This window comes from Myxine glutinosa, chromosome 5 (genome assembly GCF_964187855.1).
Source record: "Myxine glutinosa chromosome 5, kmMyxGlut1.1, whole genome shotgun sequence".
NCBI classification, from domain to species: Eukaryota; Metazoa; Chordata; class Myxini; order Myxiniformes; family Myxinidae; genus Myxine; species Myxine glutinosa.
The window spans coordinates 6,069,647-6,083,269 of NC_136265.1; the positions used below are offsets into that span (position 1 = coordinate 6,069,647).

Sequence of the window (13,623 nt, forward strand, 5' to 3'; positions counted from 1 at the left end):
GAACCCAACTGCTCCTGGACTCTGTGTCCTCTCCTGACAAGGTGGAGAGGTTTTTGTCAAACCTCGACTCTGATTCTGCAACTGGACCAGACGGCATCAGCCCACGGGTCCTAAAATGCTGCTCTGCCGCTCTATCTCACCCTCTCTCTGTTCTTTTCGCCCTCTCTTTGGCTCAAGGCCATCTGCCAGCATCTTGGAAATCAGCAAACATTACCGCTTTACACAAAAAGGTGCAAAAACAGATCCTTGCAACTACAGACCAATCAGCCTGCTTCCAATTATCAGCAAAGCCATGGAATCCATCATTGCTTCGGATATCAAATCCCTCTTCTCCAATGGCTTGATCTCCGATAATCAATTTGGATTCAGACCAGGTCATTCTACTCTGGACATGTTGCTTCTGCTGTCTCAACAATGGATGGAGGTCCTCAATGCCAAACAGGAAATCAGAGCTGTCTCCCTTGACACATCACGTGCCTTCGATATGGTCTGGCACCCAGCTCTGCTCACCAAACTCACCTCCTATGGTATCCATGGAAATCACCACTCATGGCTTGCGGACTTCCTCTCTGGTCGTAGGCAACATGTGGCCCTGAATGGATTTCTCTCATCTCCTCTTCCTGTTCAGGCTGGAGTTCCCCAAGGTAGTGTTCTGGGCCCTGTGCTATTTCTGGTCTTCATCAATGATCTCTCCGACTCTATGGAAAATCATCTCTATATCTTTACTGATGACTCCACTATCTGCCGCTCCATTGCTCATCCATCAGATCGGCAGTCTGCAGCCTCCTCACTCTCTGCAGACCTGGACAAAATCACAGACTGGTCAAACAAGTGGAACATGTCTTTCAATCCTGACAAATCTCACACTCTTACTATGTCTCTCCGAAAAGACCGACTGGACAACCCTCCCATCTACTTTCTCAACAATCCTCTCCAAGAAGTTCTGTCACTCAAGCTTTTGGGTCTCACTATCTGCCATGATCTTTCTTGGGAAAACCACATTTCCAAGCTGGCCTCCAAAGCCAGTCGCCGACTGGGCATCCTCTGTCGTGCGAAGTCCTTCCTTGGCACACCTGAGGTCCTCACCACATACAAGGCTTTCATCCGCAGCTGAATGGAATACTGTTCCCCCCTCTGGGCTGGTGCTCCTGCCTCACACCTAGCTCGGCTTCACGCTGTTGAAACCAAAGCATTCAGAATCATTGGAATCTCCCGCGATGAAGCTAACTCCGAGGGCCTCTGACTCACTCACTGCAGGCAGGTTGGTGGTCTTTCTGTCTTCTACCGACTCCTCTCCGGCCTTGCTCCCCCAGCTCTCTGGGCTCTGTCCCGCAAATATTCCTTCGGGTCGCACAAGATCTGCCTGCAACCCTCTGATGGTTAAACTGCCAAAATCAAGACTCACTGCTCACCTTCACTCCTTCATGCCTCTTTTCTCATGCCTCTGGAACAAACTCCCTCACTCTCTTCAATCCCACTCCTCCCTCCAGGTCTTTAAAACAGCTGTTCACCACCATCTCTTATCTTCCCCCATACAAAACCTTCATCTTTTCTACCCCCGCTAATTCACCCCAGAGTCCTTGCAGTGTTCATATGTTTTATACCTCTCCCACCTCCCCCCCCCCCCCCCCCCCCCCAAGTCCTCCCGATGTCCCTGCTCTCAAATGTTGTTTGTGTCCTTCCCCCTCTCTCCACATCTTGTCTGCCGCTCCCCTTGTTTTTTTGTGTTTTGTCTGTCGGTTTGACTTTTTGTGTGATTAATGTTAGCTCTTTCATGAGCCTCGATCTTGTATACAAAAAAAAAAAAAACACTCCTTCCAATCACCTTGCATGTATTTAAGGTAAAATGAACGAAACCACTCCTCCCAATCACTTCACATATAATCCAATAATCTCACCTCGTAACGTCCCACGAAGCCAGAGCCGACGAACGCAATTGAAGGACATCGTGAATGGTTCAGCAAGAGGAACGAGAGAAACTCCACATTTTCAGATTAAGGGGGTCAGTAGAGAATAGAGATCATACGACAATGCCAATCAGGACGTCACGCCGTCACTTCCGTATTTGACGTCACCTCCCCCGATAACTTTAATAACGTCTTACATATTCCCGCGGTCTATTTCTGATATACTTCAAGGATTTACTTTCGTTATGAATATTCCACGCCGACGTGTGTAAGCAGCGAGGGAGGTATCACAGCCTCGACGCATCATAAAGAATTATACACCTCGAAGCACAATTGTGCGGGCTTGTCTGAGAAGCAAAGATGTAAATTCAAACATTGGGAAATAAAAATGTAAATACTGCAACAAAAATAATCTCCAACATCTGCATCAATATTTCTGATAAAAGATGGAGCATATGAGCATGAATAAGGGGGGGGGGGGGGCATTGGCACCCATACCTTTGGTTTACACCCATAGAGTTTGCAGAACATTCGCCAAGTGGCCGAAGCACTCAAGCAAGCAATCAATGAAATGGGTGACAAGGAACGGCTGGCTTGACAAGCGATAGCAAGCTGATTGGTAGTGGCATGTACCCTGTAGTGGGTGGGTGGTTCGTGTGCAGCCACTCGGCTGCTGGTTGCATCATTTATGTGGCCACGTCTGTTGTTGCCACTGTCACTGTGGGCGGTTGCACCTGTTGGTACATTGTCTAGAATGTTGGTGCATTTTCTAGAATGTTGGTGCATTTTCTAGAATGTTGGTGCATTTTCTAGAATGTTGGTGCATTTTCTCGAATGTTGGTGCATTTTCTCGAATGTTAGTGCATTTTCTAGAATGTTGGTGCATTTTCTAGAATGTTGGTGCATTTTCTCTAATGTTGGTGCATTTTCTAGAATGTTGGTGCATTTTCTAGAATGTTGGTGCATTTTCTAGAATGTTGGGGCATTTTCTAGAATATTGGTGCATTTTCTAGAATGTTGGTACTGTAGCGTGGTGCTACGCACGCAACTTGTTTGCCAAAGAAGGTAAGCCACAACGCGTAGGGTCAAAAGAGTCTTTATTGTAAAGCTCAAACTGTAGCACTGACTTGCTCGGGCTGCGAGCCCCGTGTATATCCCGAGGCCATGCCTACCCCTCGGGTGTGGCCGACACCCTCTTGGTGCGCGGAATGATGTCACCGCGCCAGCGAGCCATCGTGTCCGCCACACGTGCCCCCCCCCCTCCCCCCCCCCCCCCCCCCCCCCAGAATTCCCGCGCACCTGAAGGGTCAGTTTGCGGGGTAAACGGATGACCCGGCCGAAGCGCCCTCTGGCGGCTGGCGGCGTCTGGGATGCCGGGATGCCATCTGGAATGCCGCTGGCGGCATCTGGGATGGGTGCAGGACAGGGCGGTGGCGTGCCGGCGGGGCTGGGCGGTGCCGGGGTCCGCCCGCCGGGGGGCAGCCCCGACGCGGGGGCCGAGCCACTGGCGGGGGGTGGTCCACGTCGAGGTGGGCCGGCTTGAGGCGGTCCACGGAAACGCGGTCAGGAGTACCGCCGATGTCCAGGGTGAAGTGCTTCGCCCCGGTCTCCAGCACGCGGAAGGGCTCGTCGTACGGGGGCCGCAGCGGTGTCCGGTGGGCGTCGTGGCGGACGAACACGTACTCTGCCGTGCGGAGCTCCGGGGCGACGTGTGTTGGCGGGCACCCGTGGTGCGCCGTCGGCACCGGGGCGAACCTCTGGGCGGTCTCCTGCAGTGCGGAGCGCTGCTGCGCCGCGGACCATGGTGCCGTGGAGTCGGGGTGAAACTCGCTCGGCACCCGCAGCGGTTGTCCGAAGACCAACTTCGCCGCGGATGCGCGCAGGTCATCCTTGGGTGCCGTCCTGAGGCCCAGCAGGGCCCAGGGGAGCCTGTCGACCCAGCCGCCGTCGCGGAGGGTGGCCCGGAGCGCGGCCTTTAAGGAGCGATGGAAGCGCTCGCACAGGCCGTTGGCCTGTGAGTGGTAGGCCGTGGTGCAGTGCAGCTGGATGCCGAGCCCCTGCGCGACTGCCCCCCAGAGCTCCGAGGTGAACTGGGGGCCGCGGTTGGACGAGATGTCCGAGGGGGCGCCGAACCGGGCAACCCAGGTGGTGATGAACGCCTGCGCAACGTCCGCCGCCGTCGTTGCCGCCAAAGGCACGGCCTCCGGCCACCGGGTGGTGCGGTCCACCATGGTGAGGACGTGGGTGAAACCCCGCGAGGGGGGCAGAGGTCCCACCAAGTCCACGTGAACGTGGTCGAACCGACGTTCGGGCACAGTAAACGGGGCCAACGGGGCCTGGGTGTGGCGGTGCAACTTCGCGCGTTGGCACGCGAGGCACGTCCTGGTCCAATCGCGGACGGTCCTCCGGAGGCCATGCCAGACGAACTTGTCGGCGACCAGCCTCTGGGAGGCCTTCGTGCCCGGGTGGGACAGGCCGTGGATGGCGTCAAAAACCCGGCGCTGCCAGCCCGCGGGCACTTTGGGGCGAGGCCGGCCGAGGGAGACGTCGCACAAGAAGGGCCGCGCCCGCGCCGTCGAATGGCACCTCGGTGACGCGGAGGCCCATGACGGCAGTCCGCAAGGCCTGGACGTCGGGGTCGGCGGTCTGGTCTGCCGCCATCCGGGCATAGTCGATCCCGAGGTGGACCGCATGGGCGACGGACCGGGAAAGGCAATCCGCCACCGGGTTGTCCTTCCCCGCGACGTGCCGGATGTCCTTCGTGTACTCGGACATGGCCGAGAGGTGACGCTGCTGCCGGGCCGACCACGGCTCGGCGACCTTGGCCATCGTGAAGACCAGGGGCTTGTGGTCGACGAAGGCCGTGAACGAACGGCCCTCGAGCAGATGGCGGAAATGCCGGACCGCCAGGTGAAGCCCGAGGAGCTCGCGGTCGAAGGTACTGTACCGCCGTTCGTGCGGGCGGAGCTGCCGGCTGAAAAACTCCAGCGGCTGCCAAGCTCCCTTCACCCATTGCTCGTGCACCGCGCCCACCGCGTAGTCCGACGCGTCGGTGGTGAGGGCGATCGGTGCATCGGGCGCCGGGTGCGTGAGCATGGTGGCGTTAGCCAAGGCGAGCTTCACGCCCGCGAACGCCGCGTCCATCGGCTCGGTCCAAGCAACGTCAACTTTGCCTGGCTTCCCCCGGAGGGCCTCGTGCAGGGGGCGCAGGAGCTGGGCGACGCGGGGCAGGAAACGGTGGTAAAAGTTCACCATGCCCAGGAACTCCTGGAGCCCCTTGATCGTGCGGGGGCGCGGAAACCCCCTGACCGCCTCCACCTTGGCCGGTAAGGGGATGGCCCCATGCCTGGTGACGCGGTGCCCCAAAAAGTCGATGTTGGCGACGCCGAACCGGCACTTGGCGGGGTTGATGATCAGGCCATGCTGGCCCAGACGTTCGAAGAGCGTGCGGAGATGGTGGAGGTGCTCCTCACGGGATGCGCTTGCGACGAGGATGTCGTCCAGGTAGACGTAAATGAAATCCAAGTCGCGCAAGACACTGTCCATCAGCCGCTGGAACGGCTGAGCCGCATTCTTCAACCCGAAGGGCATCCGCAGAAACTCGAAGAGGCCGAATGGTGTAATGACGGCCGTCTTCGGTATGTCCTCTGGCCTGACGGGGACCTGGTGGTATCCGCGGATGAGGTCCACCTTGGAAAAGAGGGACATTTTCGCCAATCGGGCGGAAAAGTCCTGGATGTGAGGGACCGGGTACCGGTCGGGGTTGGCAGCATCGTTGAGGCGGCGGTAGTCCCCGCACGGCCGCCATCCCCCGCCGGGCTTCGGCACGATGTGCAACGGCGATGCCCAAGCGCTCTTGGAGCGCCGTACGATGCCCAGCCGCTCCAGCATAGCGAACTCCGCTTTCGCCACCGCGAGCTTCGTCGGCTCGAGGCGGCGTGCCCGGGCGTAGACCGGTGGCCCGATGGTGGGGATGTGATGCTCCACCCCGTGCTTGACGGCCACCGCCGAGAAGGTGGGCCGCGTGAGGGCCGGGAAACTGGTGAGGAGGCGGGTAAAGTCATCCGCTGCCGGAAGCGTACAAACCAAACTCGCCGGGATGGAACCGTTTAGTGAGCCGCTCGGTGAGCCGCTCATTGAGCCGCTCAACGAGCTGCTCAGCGAACAAGCGAGCGAGCTAAAAGTTTCTGCCTGGACGAGCCGTTTGTGCTTTACGTCGACCAACAACCCATTTGCACATAGGAAGTCCGCACCGAGCAATGCCATGAGCACGCTGGCGGTTACGAACGTCCAATGAAAGCGTTGCCCTCCAAACCGCAGGGAGAGGCAGCGCTTCCCGAATGTGCGTATGGGTGTACCGTTGGCTGTAAGCAACGCGGGGCCCCGGCCCGCGGTGCGCTTGTCGGACGTGTGGGCTGGGATTGATGCTTACCTGCGCTCCTGTATCGCAGAGGAAATGGCGCCCGGACAAGGTGTCCGTGATAAATAGGAGGCTGCCGGAATGGCCGACGCTCAGGGCCGCTACCGAGCGCCGGCTCGGTCGTTTCCCGACTTGCCAAACGAGCACGGCGGGCAACACCTCTTAGCCTTGTGGCCGAACCTGGCGTGGAAACGGCACCAGGTTTGCGGAGGAGGCGGAGGCCGCGGCTTTCGCAGCTGCGGTGGTGGTGGGCGGGGCGTGGCGGCGGCCACGAGGTGTGCATCAGCCTCGGGATCCACGAGGTGTGCAGCCGCATCAGCCTCGGGATCCACGACGGCCGCACCGAAACTCGCCCGCGTGTCACAAGCCGCGAAGAACTTGTCGGCCTCGATGGCCAGAGCGCGGGGTTCCCTTATTTTGGAAACGGCCAACGCGAGGCGTACCTGTGCCGGTAGCTGGCGTAGAAAGAGCGCCCGGAATAAAAAATCCGGGGCTTTGTCACCCAGCAACGACAGCATGTAATCCATCCACACCGATGGTCGTGTGTCGCCGAGTCCGGGAAGGTCCAGGAGGCGGTCGGCCCGTTCGCACTCCGTGAGGCCAAACGTGGCGATGAGGAGGCGTTTCAGCACCTCATACCTGTGGTCGGCCGGCGGGTTCCGCAGGACGGACACGACTCGGGCGGCTGTGCCGGGCCCGAGGGCGGCGATCACGTGGTAGTAACGCGTCTCATCCGCCGTGATGCCTCGAAGCTGGAACTGTGCCTCGGCCTGCACGAACCATACCTCGGCCTGGGCTTCCCAAAACTCAGGGAGCTTTACCGCGACCGCGTTGTTTGCCATGGCGCGTTCTGTGGTCAGCGACGGCTGAACCAAAAGGGGTCACCAGTGTAGCGTGGTGCTATGCACGCAACTTGTTTGCCAAAGAAGGTAAGCCACAACGCGTAGGGTCAAAAGAGTCTTTATTGTAAGGCTCAAACTGTAGCACTGACTTGCTCGGGGCTGCGAGCCCCATGTATATCCCGAGGCCACGCCTACCCCTCGGGCGTGGCCGACACCCTCTTGGTGCGCGGAATGATGTCACTGCGCCAGCGAGCCATCGTGTCTGCCACAGTACATCTCCTGGAATGTTGGTGCATTTTCTAGAATGTTGGTGCATTTTCTAGAATATTGGTGCATTTTCTAGAATGTTGGGGCATTTTCGAGAATATTGGTGCATTTTCTAGAATATTGGTGCATTTTCGAGAATGCTGGGGCATTTTCTAGAATGTTGGTGCATTTTCTAGAATGTTGGTGCATTTTCTAGAATGTTGGTGCATTTTCTGGAATGTTGGTGCATTTTCTAGAATGTTGGTGCATTTTCTAGAATGTTGGGGCATTTTCTAGAATATTGGTGCATTTTCTAGAATATTGGGGCATTTTATAGAATGTTGGCACATCTCCTAGAATGTTGGGGCATTTTCTAGAATGTTGGTACATCTCCTAGAATGTTGGGGCATTTTCTAGAATATTGGTGCATTTTCTAGAATGTTGGGGCATTTTCTAGAATGTTGGTACATCTCCTAGAATGTTGGTGCATTTTCTCGAATGTTGGGGCATTTTCTAGAATGTTGGTACATCTCCTAGAATGTTGGGGCATTTTCTAGAATGTTGGTGCATTTTCTAGAATGTTGGGGCATTTTCTAGAATGTTGGCACATCTCCTAGAATGTTGGGGCATTTTCTAGAATGTTGGTGCATTTTATAGAATGTTGGGGCATTTTCTAGAATGTTGGTGCATTTTCTAGAATGTTGGTGCATTTTCTAGAATGTTGGGGCATTTTCTAGAATGTTGGTGCATTTTCTAGAATGTTGGTGCATTTTCTAGAATGTTGGGGCATTTCTAGAATGTTGGTGCATTTTCTGGAATGTTAGGGCATTTTCTAGAATGTTGGGGCATTTTCTAGAATGTTGGTGCATTTTCTAGAATGTTGGTGCATTTTCTAGAATGTTGGTGCATTTTCTGGAATGTTGGGGCATTTTCGAGAATGTTGGTGCATTTTCTAGAATGTTGGGGCATTTTCTAGAATGTTGGTACATCTCCTAGAATGTTGGGGCATTTTCTAGAATGTTGGTACATCTCCTAGAATGTTGGGGCATTTTCTAGAATGTTGGTACATCTCCTAGAATGTTGGGGCATTTTCTAGAATGTTGGGGCATTTTCTAGAATGTTGGTACATCTCCTAGAATGTTGGGGCATTTTCGAGAATATTGGTGCATTTTCTAGAATGTTGGGGCATTTTCGAGAATATTGGTGCATTTTCTAGAATATTGGTGCATTTTCGAGAATGCTGGGGCATTTTCTAGAATGTTGGTGCATTTTCTAGAATGTTGGTGCATTTTCTAGAATGTTGGTGCATTTTCTGGAATGTTGGTGCATTTTCTAGAATGTTGGTGCATTTTCTAGAATGTTGGGGCATTTTCTAGAATATTGGTGCATTTTCTAGAATATTGGGGCATTTTATAGAATGTTGGCACATCTCCTAGAATGTTGGGGCATTTTCTAGAATGTTGGTACATCTCCTAGAATGTTGGGGCATTTTCTAGAATATTGGTGCATTTTCTAGAATGTTGGGGCATTTTCTAGAATGTTGGTACATCTCCTAGAATGTTGGTGCATTTTCTCGAATGTTGGGGCATTTTCTAGAATGTTGGTACATCTCCTAGAATGTTGGGGCATTTTCTAGAATGTTGGTGCATTTTCTAGAATGTTGGGGCATTTTCTAGAATGTTGGCACATCTCCTAGAATGTTGGGGCATTTTCTAGAATGTTGGTGCATTTTATAGAATGTTGGGGCATTTTCCAGAATGTTGGTGCATTTTCTAGAATGTTGGTGCATTTTCTAGAATGTTGGTGCATTTTCTAGAATGTTGGTGCATTTTCTAGAATGTTGGTGCATTTTCTAGAATGTTGGGGCATTTCTAGAATGTTGGTGCATTTTCTAGAATGTTGGGGCATTTTCTAGAATGTTGGGGCATTTTCTAGAATGTTGGTGCATTTTCTAGAATGTTGGTGCATTTTCTAGAATGTTGGTGCATTTTCTGGAATGTTGGGGCATTTTCGAGAATGTTGGTGCATTTTCTAGAATGTTGGGGCATTTTCTAGAATGTTGGTACATCTCCTAGAATGTGAGTACATTTTCCTGTTGGTACATTTTCTAGAATGTTAGTACATTTTCCTGTTGGTACATCTCCTAGAATGTGAGTACATTTTCCTGTTGGTACATTTTCTAGAATGTTAGTACATTTTCCTGTTAGTACATTTTCCTGTTAGCACATTTTCCTGTTGGTACATTTTCTAGAATGTTGGTACATCTCCTAGAATGTGAGTACATTTTCCTGTTGGTACATTTTCTAGAATGTTAGTACATTTTCCTGTTAGTACATTTTCTAGAATATTAGTACATTTTCCTGTTAGTACATTTTCCTGTTGGTACATTTTCTAGAATGTTGGTACATCTCCTAGAATGTTGGTACATTTTCTAGAATGTTAGAACATTTTCCTGTTTGTACATTTTCCTGTTGGTACATTTTCCTGTTGGTACATTTTCTAGAATATTAGTACATTTTCCTGTTGGTACATTTTCCTGTTGGTACATTTTGTAGAATATTAGTACATTTTCCTGTTGGTACATTTTCTAGAATGTTAGTACATTTTCCTGTTGGTACATTTTGTAGAATATTAGTACATTTTCCTGTTGGTACATTTTCTAGAATATTAGTACATTTTCCTGTTGGTACATTTTCCTGTTGGTACATTTTCCTGTTGGTACATTTTCTAGAATATTAGTACATTTTCCTGTTGGTACATTTTCTAGAATGTTAGTACATTTTCCTGTTCGTGCATTTTCCTGTTGGTACATTTTCTAGAATATTAGTGCATTTTCCTGTTGGTACATTTTCTAGAATGTTAGTACATTTTCCTGTTAGTGCATTTTCCTGTTGGTACATTTTCCTGTTGGTACATTTTCTAGAATGTTAGTGCATTTTCCTGTTAGTGCATTTTCCTGTTGGTACATTTTCTAGAATGTTAGTACATTTTTATGCCACCGCTGTCGAAGTCGCCGGAGTCATTATCTTTTCAGGTTATCCATCCGTCCATCCGTGATAGGTTTTCGTTACCGCGACAACTTGAGAACAGCTGAAGTGATCCAATTCAAACTTGGTACAAGTATGTATAGTGATGTAAAGATCAACTGATTAGATTTTGGGGTCATGAGGTCAAAGGTCAAAGTCTGTAATCTGTCTTTAACTTGAGAACAGCTGAAGTGATCCAATTCAAACTTGGTACAAGTATGTATAGTGATGTAAAGATCAACTGATTAGATTTTGGGGTCATGAGGTCAAAGGTCAAAGTCTGTAATCTGTCTTTAACTTGAGAACAGCTGAAGTGATCCAATTCAAACTTGGTACAAGTATGTATAGTGATGTAAAGATCAACTGATTAGATTTTGGGGTCATGAGGTCAAAGGTCAAAGTCTGTAATCTGTCTTTAACTTGAGAACAGCTGAAGGGATCTTCGTCAAACTTGGTACAGGTATGTAAAATGATGTAAATATTAACTAATTAGATTTTGGGGTCAAAGGTCATATCAGGTAAAAATGTGATAACTTGAGAACAGCTAAATGGATTTAAATCAAACTTGGTACACATATTATAATGATGTAATAATGTGGGCGAAGGCATATCGGTCGACGTCGTGACGTCGAAGAGTGTCGTTATAGTCTTGAATGTCATTATATTTTCCTGTTAGTACATCAGGAAAAAATTGGGTACCCCGCTAATGGGTCACTTTGACCAAATGTGATGTTTTCGAATTTTATAAAAGTAAGAACACTTTCTTACTAATTCGGGATCACTGATTCCAAAAATGGCCTCTAAAAGGTGGTGGGTTTCATCATTTTCCGAATACAATTATGATTTTGATTTTCGATTCATACGAAGTGTTTCGTATCAACCATTTCTCGCCGGCAGATTCGTCTGTATTGGTTATCATGTCAGATCGGAGTCTAGATTCGTTCTGATATAATGATGCTCTGATAACATCTTGCTTACCTGCTCTGATAACATCTTGCTTACCTGCTCTGATAACATCTTGCTTACCTGCTCTGATAACATCTTGCTTACCTGCTCTGATAACATCCTGCATACCTGCTCTGATAACATCTCACTTACCTGCTCTGATAACATTCAGCATACCTGCTCTGATAACATCTCACTTACCTGCTCTGATAACATTCCACATACCTGCTCTGATGAAATCCCGCATACCTGCTCTGATGACATCCCGCATACCTGATCTGATGACATCCCGTATACCTGCTCTGATGACATCCCGCATACCTGCTCTGATGACATCCCGCATACCTGCTATGATAACATCCAGCATACCTGCTCTGATAACATCACGTTTACCTACCTAGCCACCTCCCTCAATACTCTCAGGTGCATATTCTCTGCCCCAGAGCTCTATCTACTCTTCCATCCCTGAGCTGTTCCTTTAATTGCCCCAATCCGACCTGGATCTTCTGAAAAAGTACTTCTTCACCTCCATGATAGGTACTCTCACCTATTGGTAATTCTCCTGACTTTTGTGTAAATGTTGAATCAAAATACCTGTTTTTTAACCTGCGCTCACGAAGTGAAAAGAGTGGTTAAGCGATCGGGTATGTGCGTATCTGTGGCTTACGTACGTGTCTGTATTTTTAAAATGCATTTTCTCAGCACCTGTTGGTCGGATTGACACGAACCTTTACCATAGGAGCGCCGCCTCCTGTACAATTTTTAGTGATAATTACGACGTCATAGGTCACGTGGTACAGACGCCATCTTGGAAAAACGTTACACCTCTATATCTCCGAAAGCGCTCAATGTAAAAAAAATTAAAACATGGCTCATTGTCAAGTACTTCCCAAGGGGAATAAGATTTGTTAATGATGATGTCATTGGTGTCTTCATTATGACGTCATAATTCGACAAGTACAATGCTTGATCCGATCAGTATGTAATTGTTATTTTCCCTGAAACTGAGTCCGATGGATACGAAATTTTGACCATAGGAGCACCTCCTCCTGTATAGTTTTGTAATGACAATTATGAAGTCATAGGACACGCTGTACAGCCGCCATCTTAGAGAAACCGAAAAAGACTGCTGTCTCAACAATGGATGGAGGTCCTCAATGCCAAACAGGAAATCAGAGCTGTCTCCCTTGACATATCATGGGCCTTTGATACGGTCTGGCACCCAGCTCTGCTCACCAAACTCTCCTCCTATGGTATCCATGGAAATCTCCATGCATGGCTTGTGGACTTCCTCTCTGGTCGTAGTCAACGTGTGGCCCTGAATGGATTTCTCTCATCTCCCCTTCCTGTTCAGGCTGGAGTTCCCCAAGGAAGTGTGCTGGGCCCTGTGCTTTTTCTGGTCTTTATCAATGATCTCTCTGACTCTCTGGAAAATCCTCTCTATCTCTTTGCTGATGACTCCACTCTCTGCCGCTCCATTCCTCTTCCCTCAGATCGGCAGTCTGCAGCCTCCTCACTCTCTGAAGACCTGGACAAAATCACAGACTGGTCAAACAAGTGGAACATGTCTTTCAATCCTGACAAATCTCACTCTCTTACTATGTCTCTCCGAAAAGATCGACTGGACAACCCTCCCATCTACTTTCTCAACAATCCTCTCCAAGAAGTTCTGTCGCTCAAGCTTTTGGGTCTCACTATCTGCCATGATCTTTCTTGGGAAAACCACATTTCCAAGCTGGCCTCCAAAGCCAGTCGCCGACTGGGCATCCTCCGTCATGCGAAGTCCTTCCTCGGCACACCTGAGCTCCTCACCACATACAAGGCTTTCATCCGCAGCTCAATGGAATACTGTTCTCCTCTATGGGCTGGTGCTCCTGCCTCACACCTGGATCGGCTTCACGCTGTTGAATCCAAAGCTTTCAGAATCATTGGAATCTCCCGCGATGAAGCTATCTCTGAGGGCCTTTCACTCACTCACCGCAGGCAGGTAGGTGGTCTTTCTGTCTTCTACCGACTCCTCTCCGGCCTTGCTCCCCCAGCTCTCTCTGTGCTCTGTCCCCCAAATATTCCTACAGGTCGCACAAGATCTGCCAGCAACCCTCTGATGGTTAAACTGCCGAAATCTCGGCTCTCTGCTCACCTTCACTCTTTCAATCCTCTTTTCTCCCGCCTGTGGAACAAACTCCCACACTCCCTTAAATCCCTCTCCTCCCTCCAGGTCTTTAAAACAGCTGTTC

General features: G+C 50.3%; 2 protein-coding genes across 4 annotated transcripts in view; one reads left to right on the forward strand and one right to left on the reverse strand.

Annotated features, from left to right (window-relative positions):
- LOC137428011 (pyruvate dehydrogenase protein X component, mitochondrial) overlaps positions 1–13,623 on the reverse strand; it is a 75,921-nt gene that overhangs the window by 45,335 nt on the left and 16,963 nt on the right. Inside the window, exon 1 of one of the 3 annotated variants that reach the window (XM_068117908.2) lies at positions 1,899–2,073. The exons of 1 other annotated variant lie outside the window; for it this stretch is intronic. In XM_068117908.2, the coding sequence (XP_067974009.1) occupies positions 1,899–1,947 (49 nt within the window). In that variant the 5' untranslated portion in view covers positions 1,948–2,073. Of the gene's footprint in view, positions 1–1,898; positions 2,178–13,623 lie in introns of those variants that run through there. One more of the 3 variants, XM_068117906.2, reaches the window with a different exon arrangement.
- The window catches only part of LOC137428010 (olfactomedin-like protein 3), a 32,897-nt gene continuing 21,680 nt past the window's right edge, over positions 2,407–13,623 (forward strand). Inside the window, exon 1 of the mRNA XM_078777535.1 lies at positions 2,407–2,526. The gene's annotated coding sequence lies outside the window, so the exon portion shown is untranslated. The remainder of the gene's footprint in view (positions 2,527–13,623) is intronic.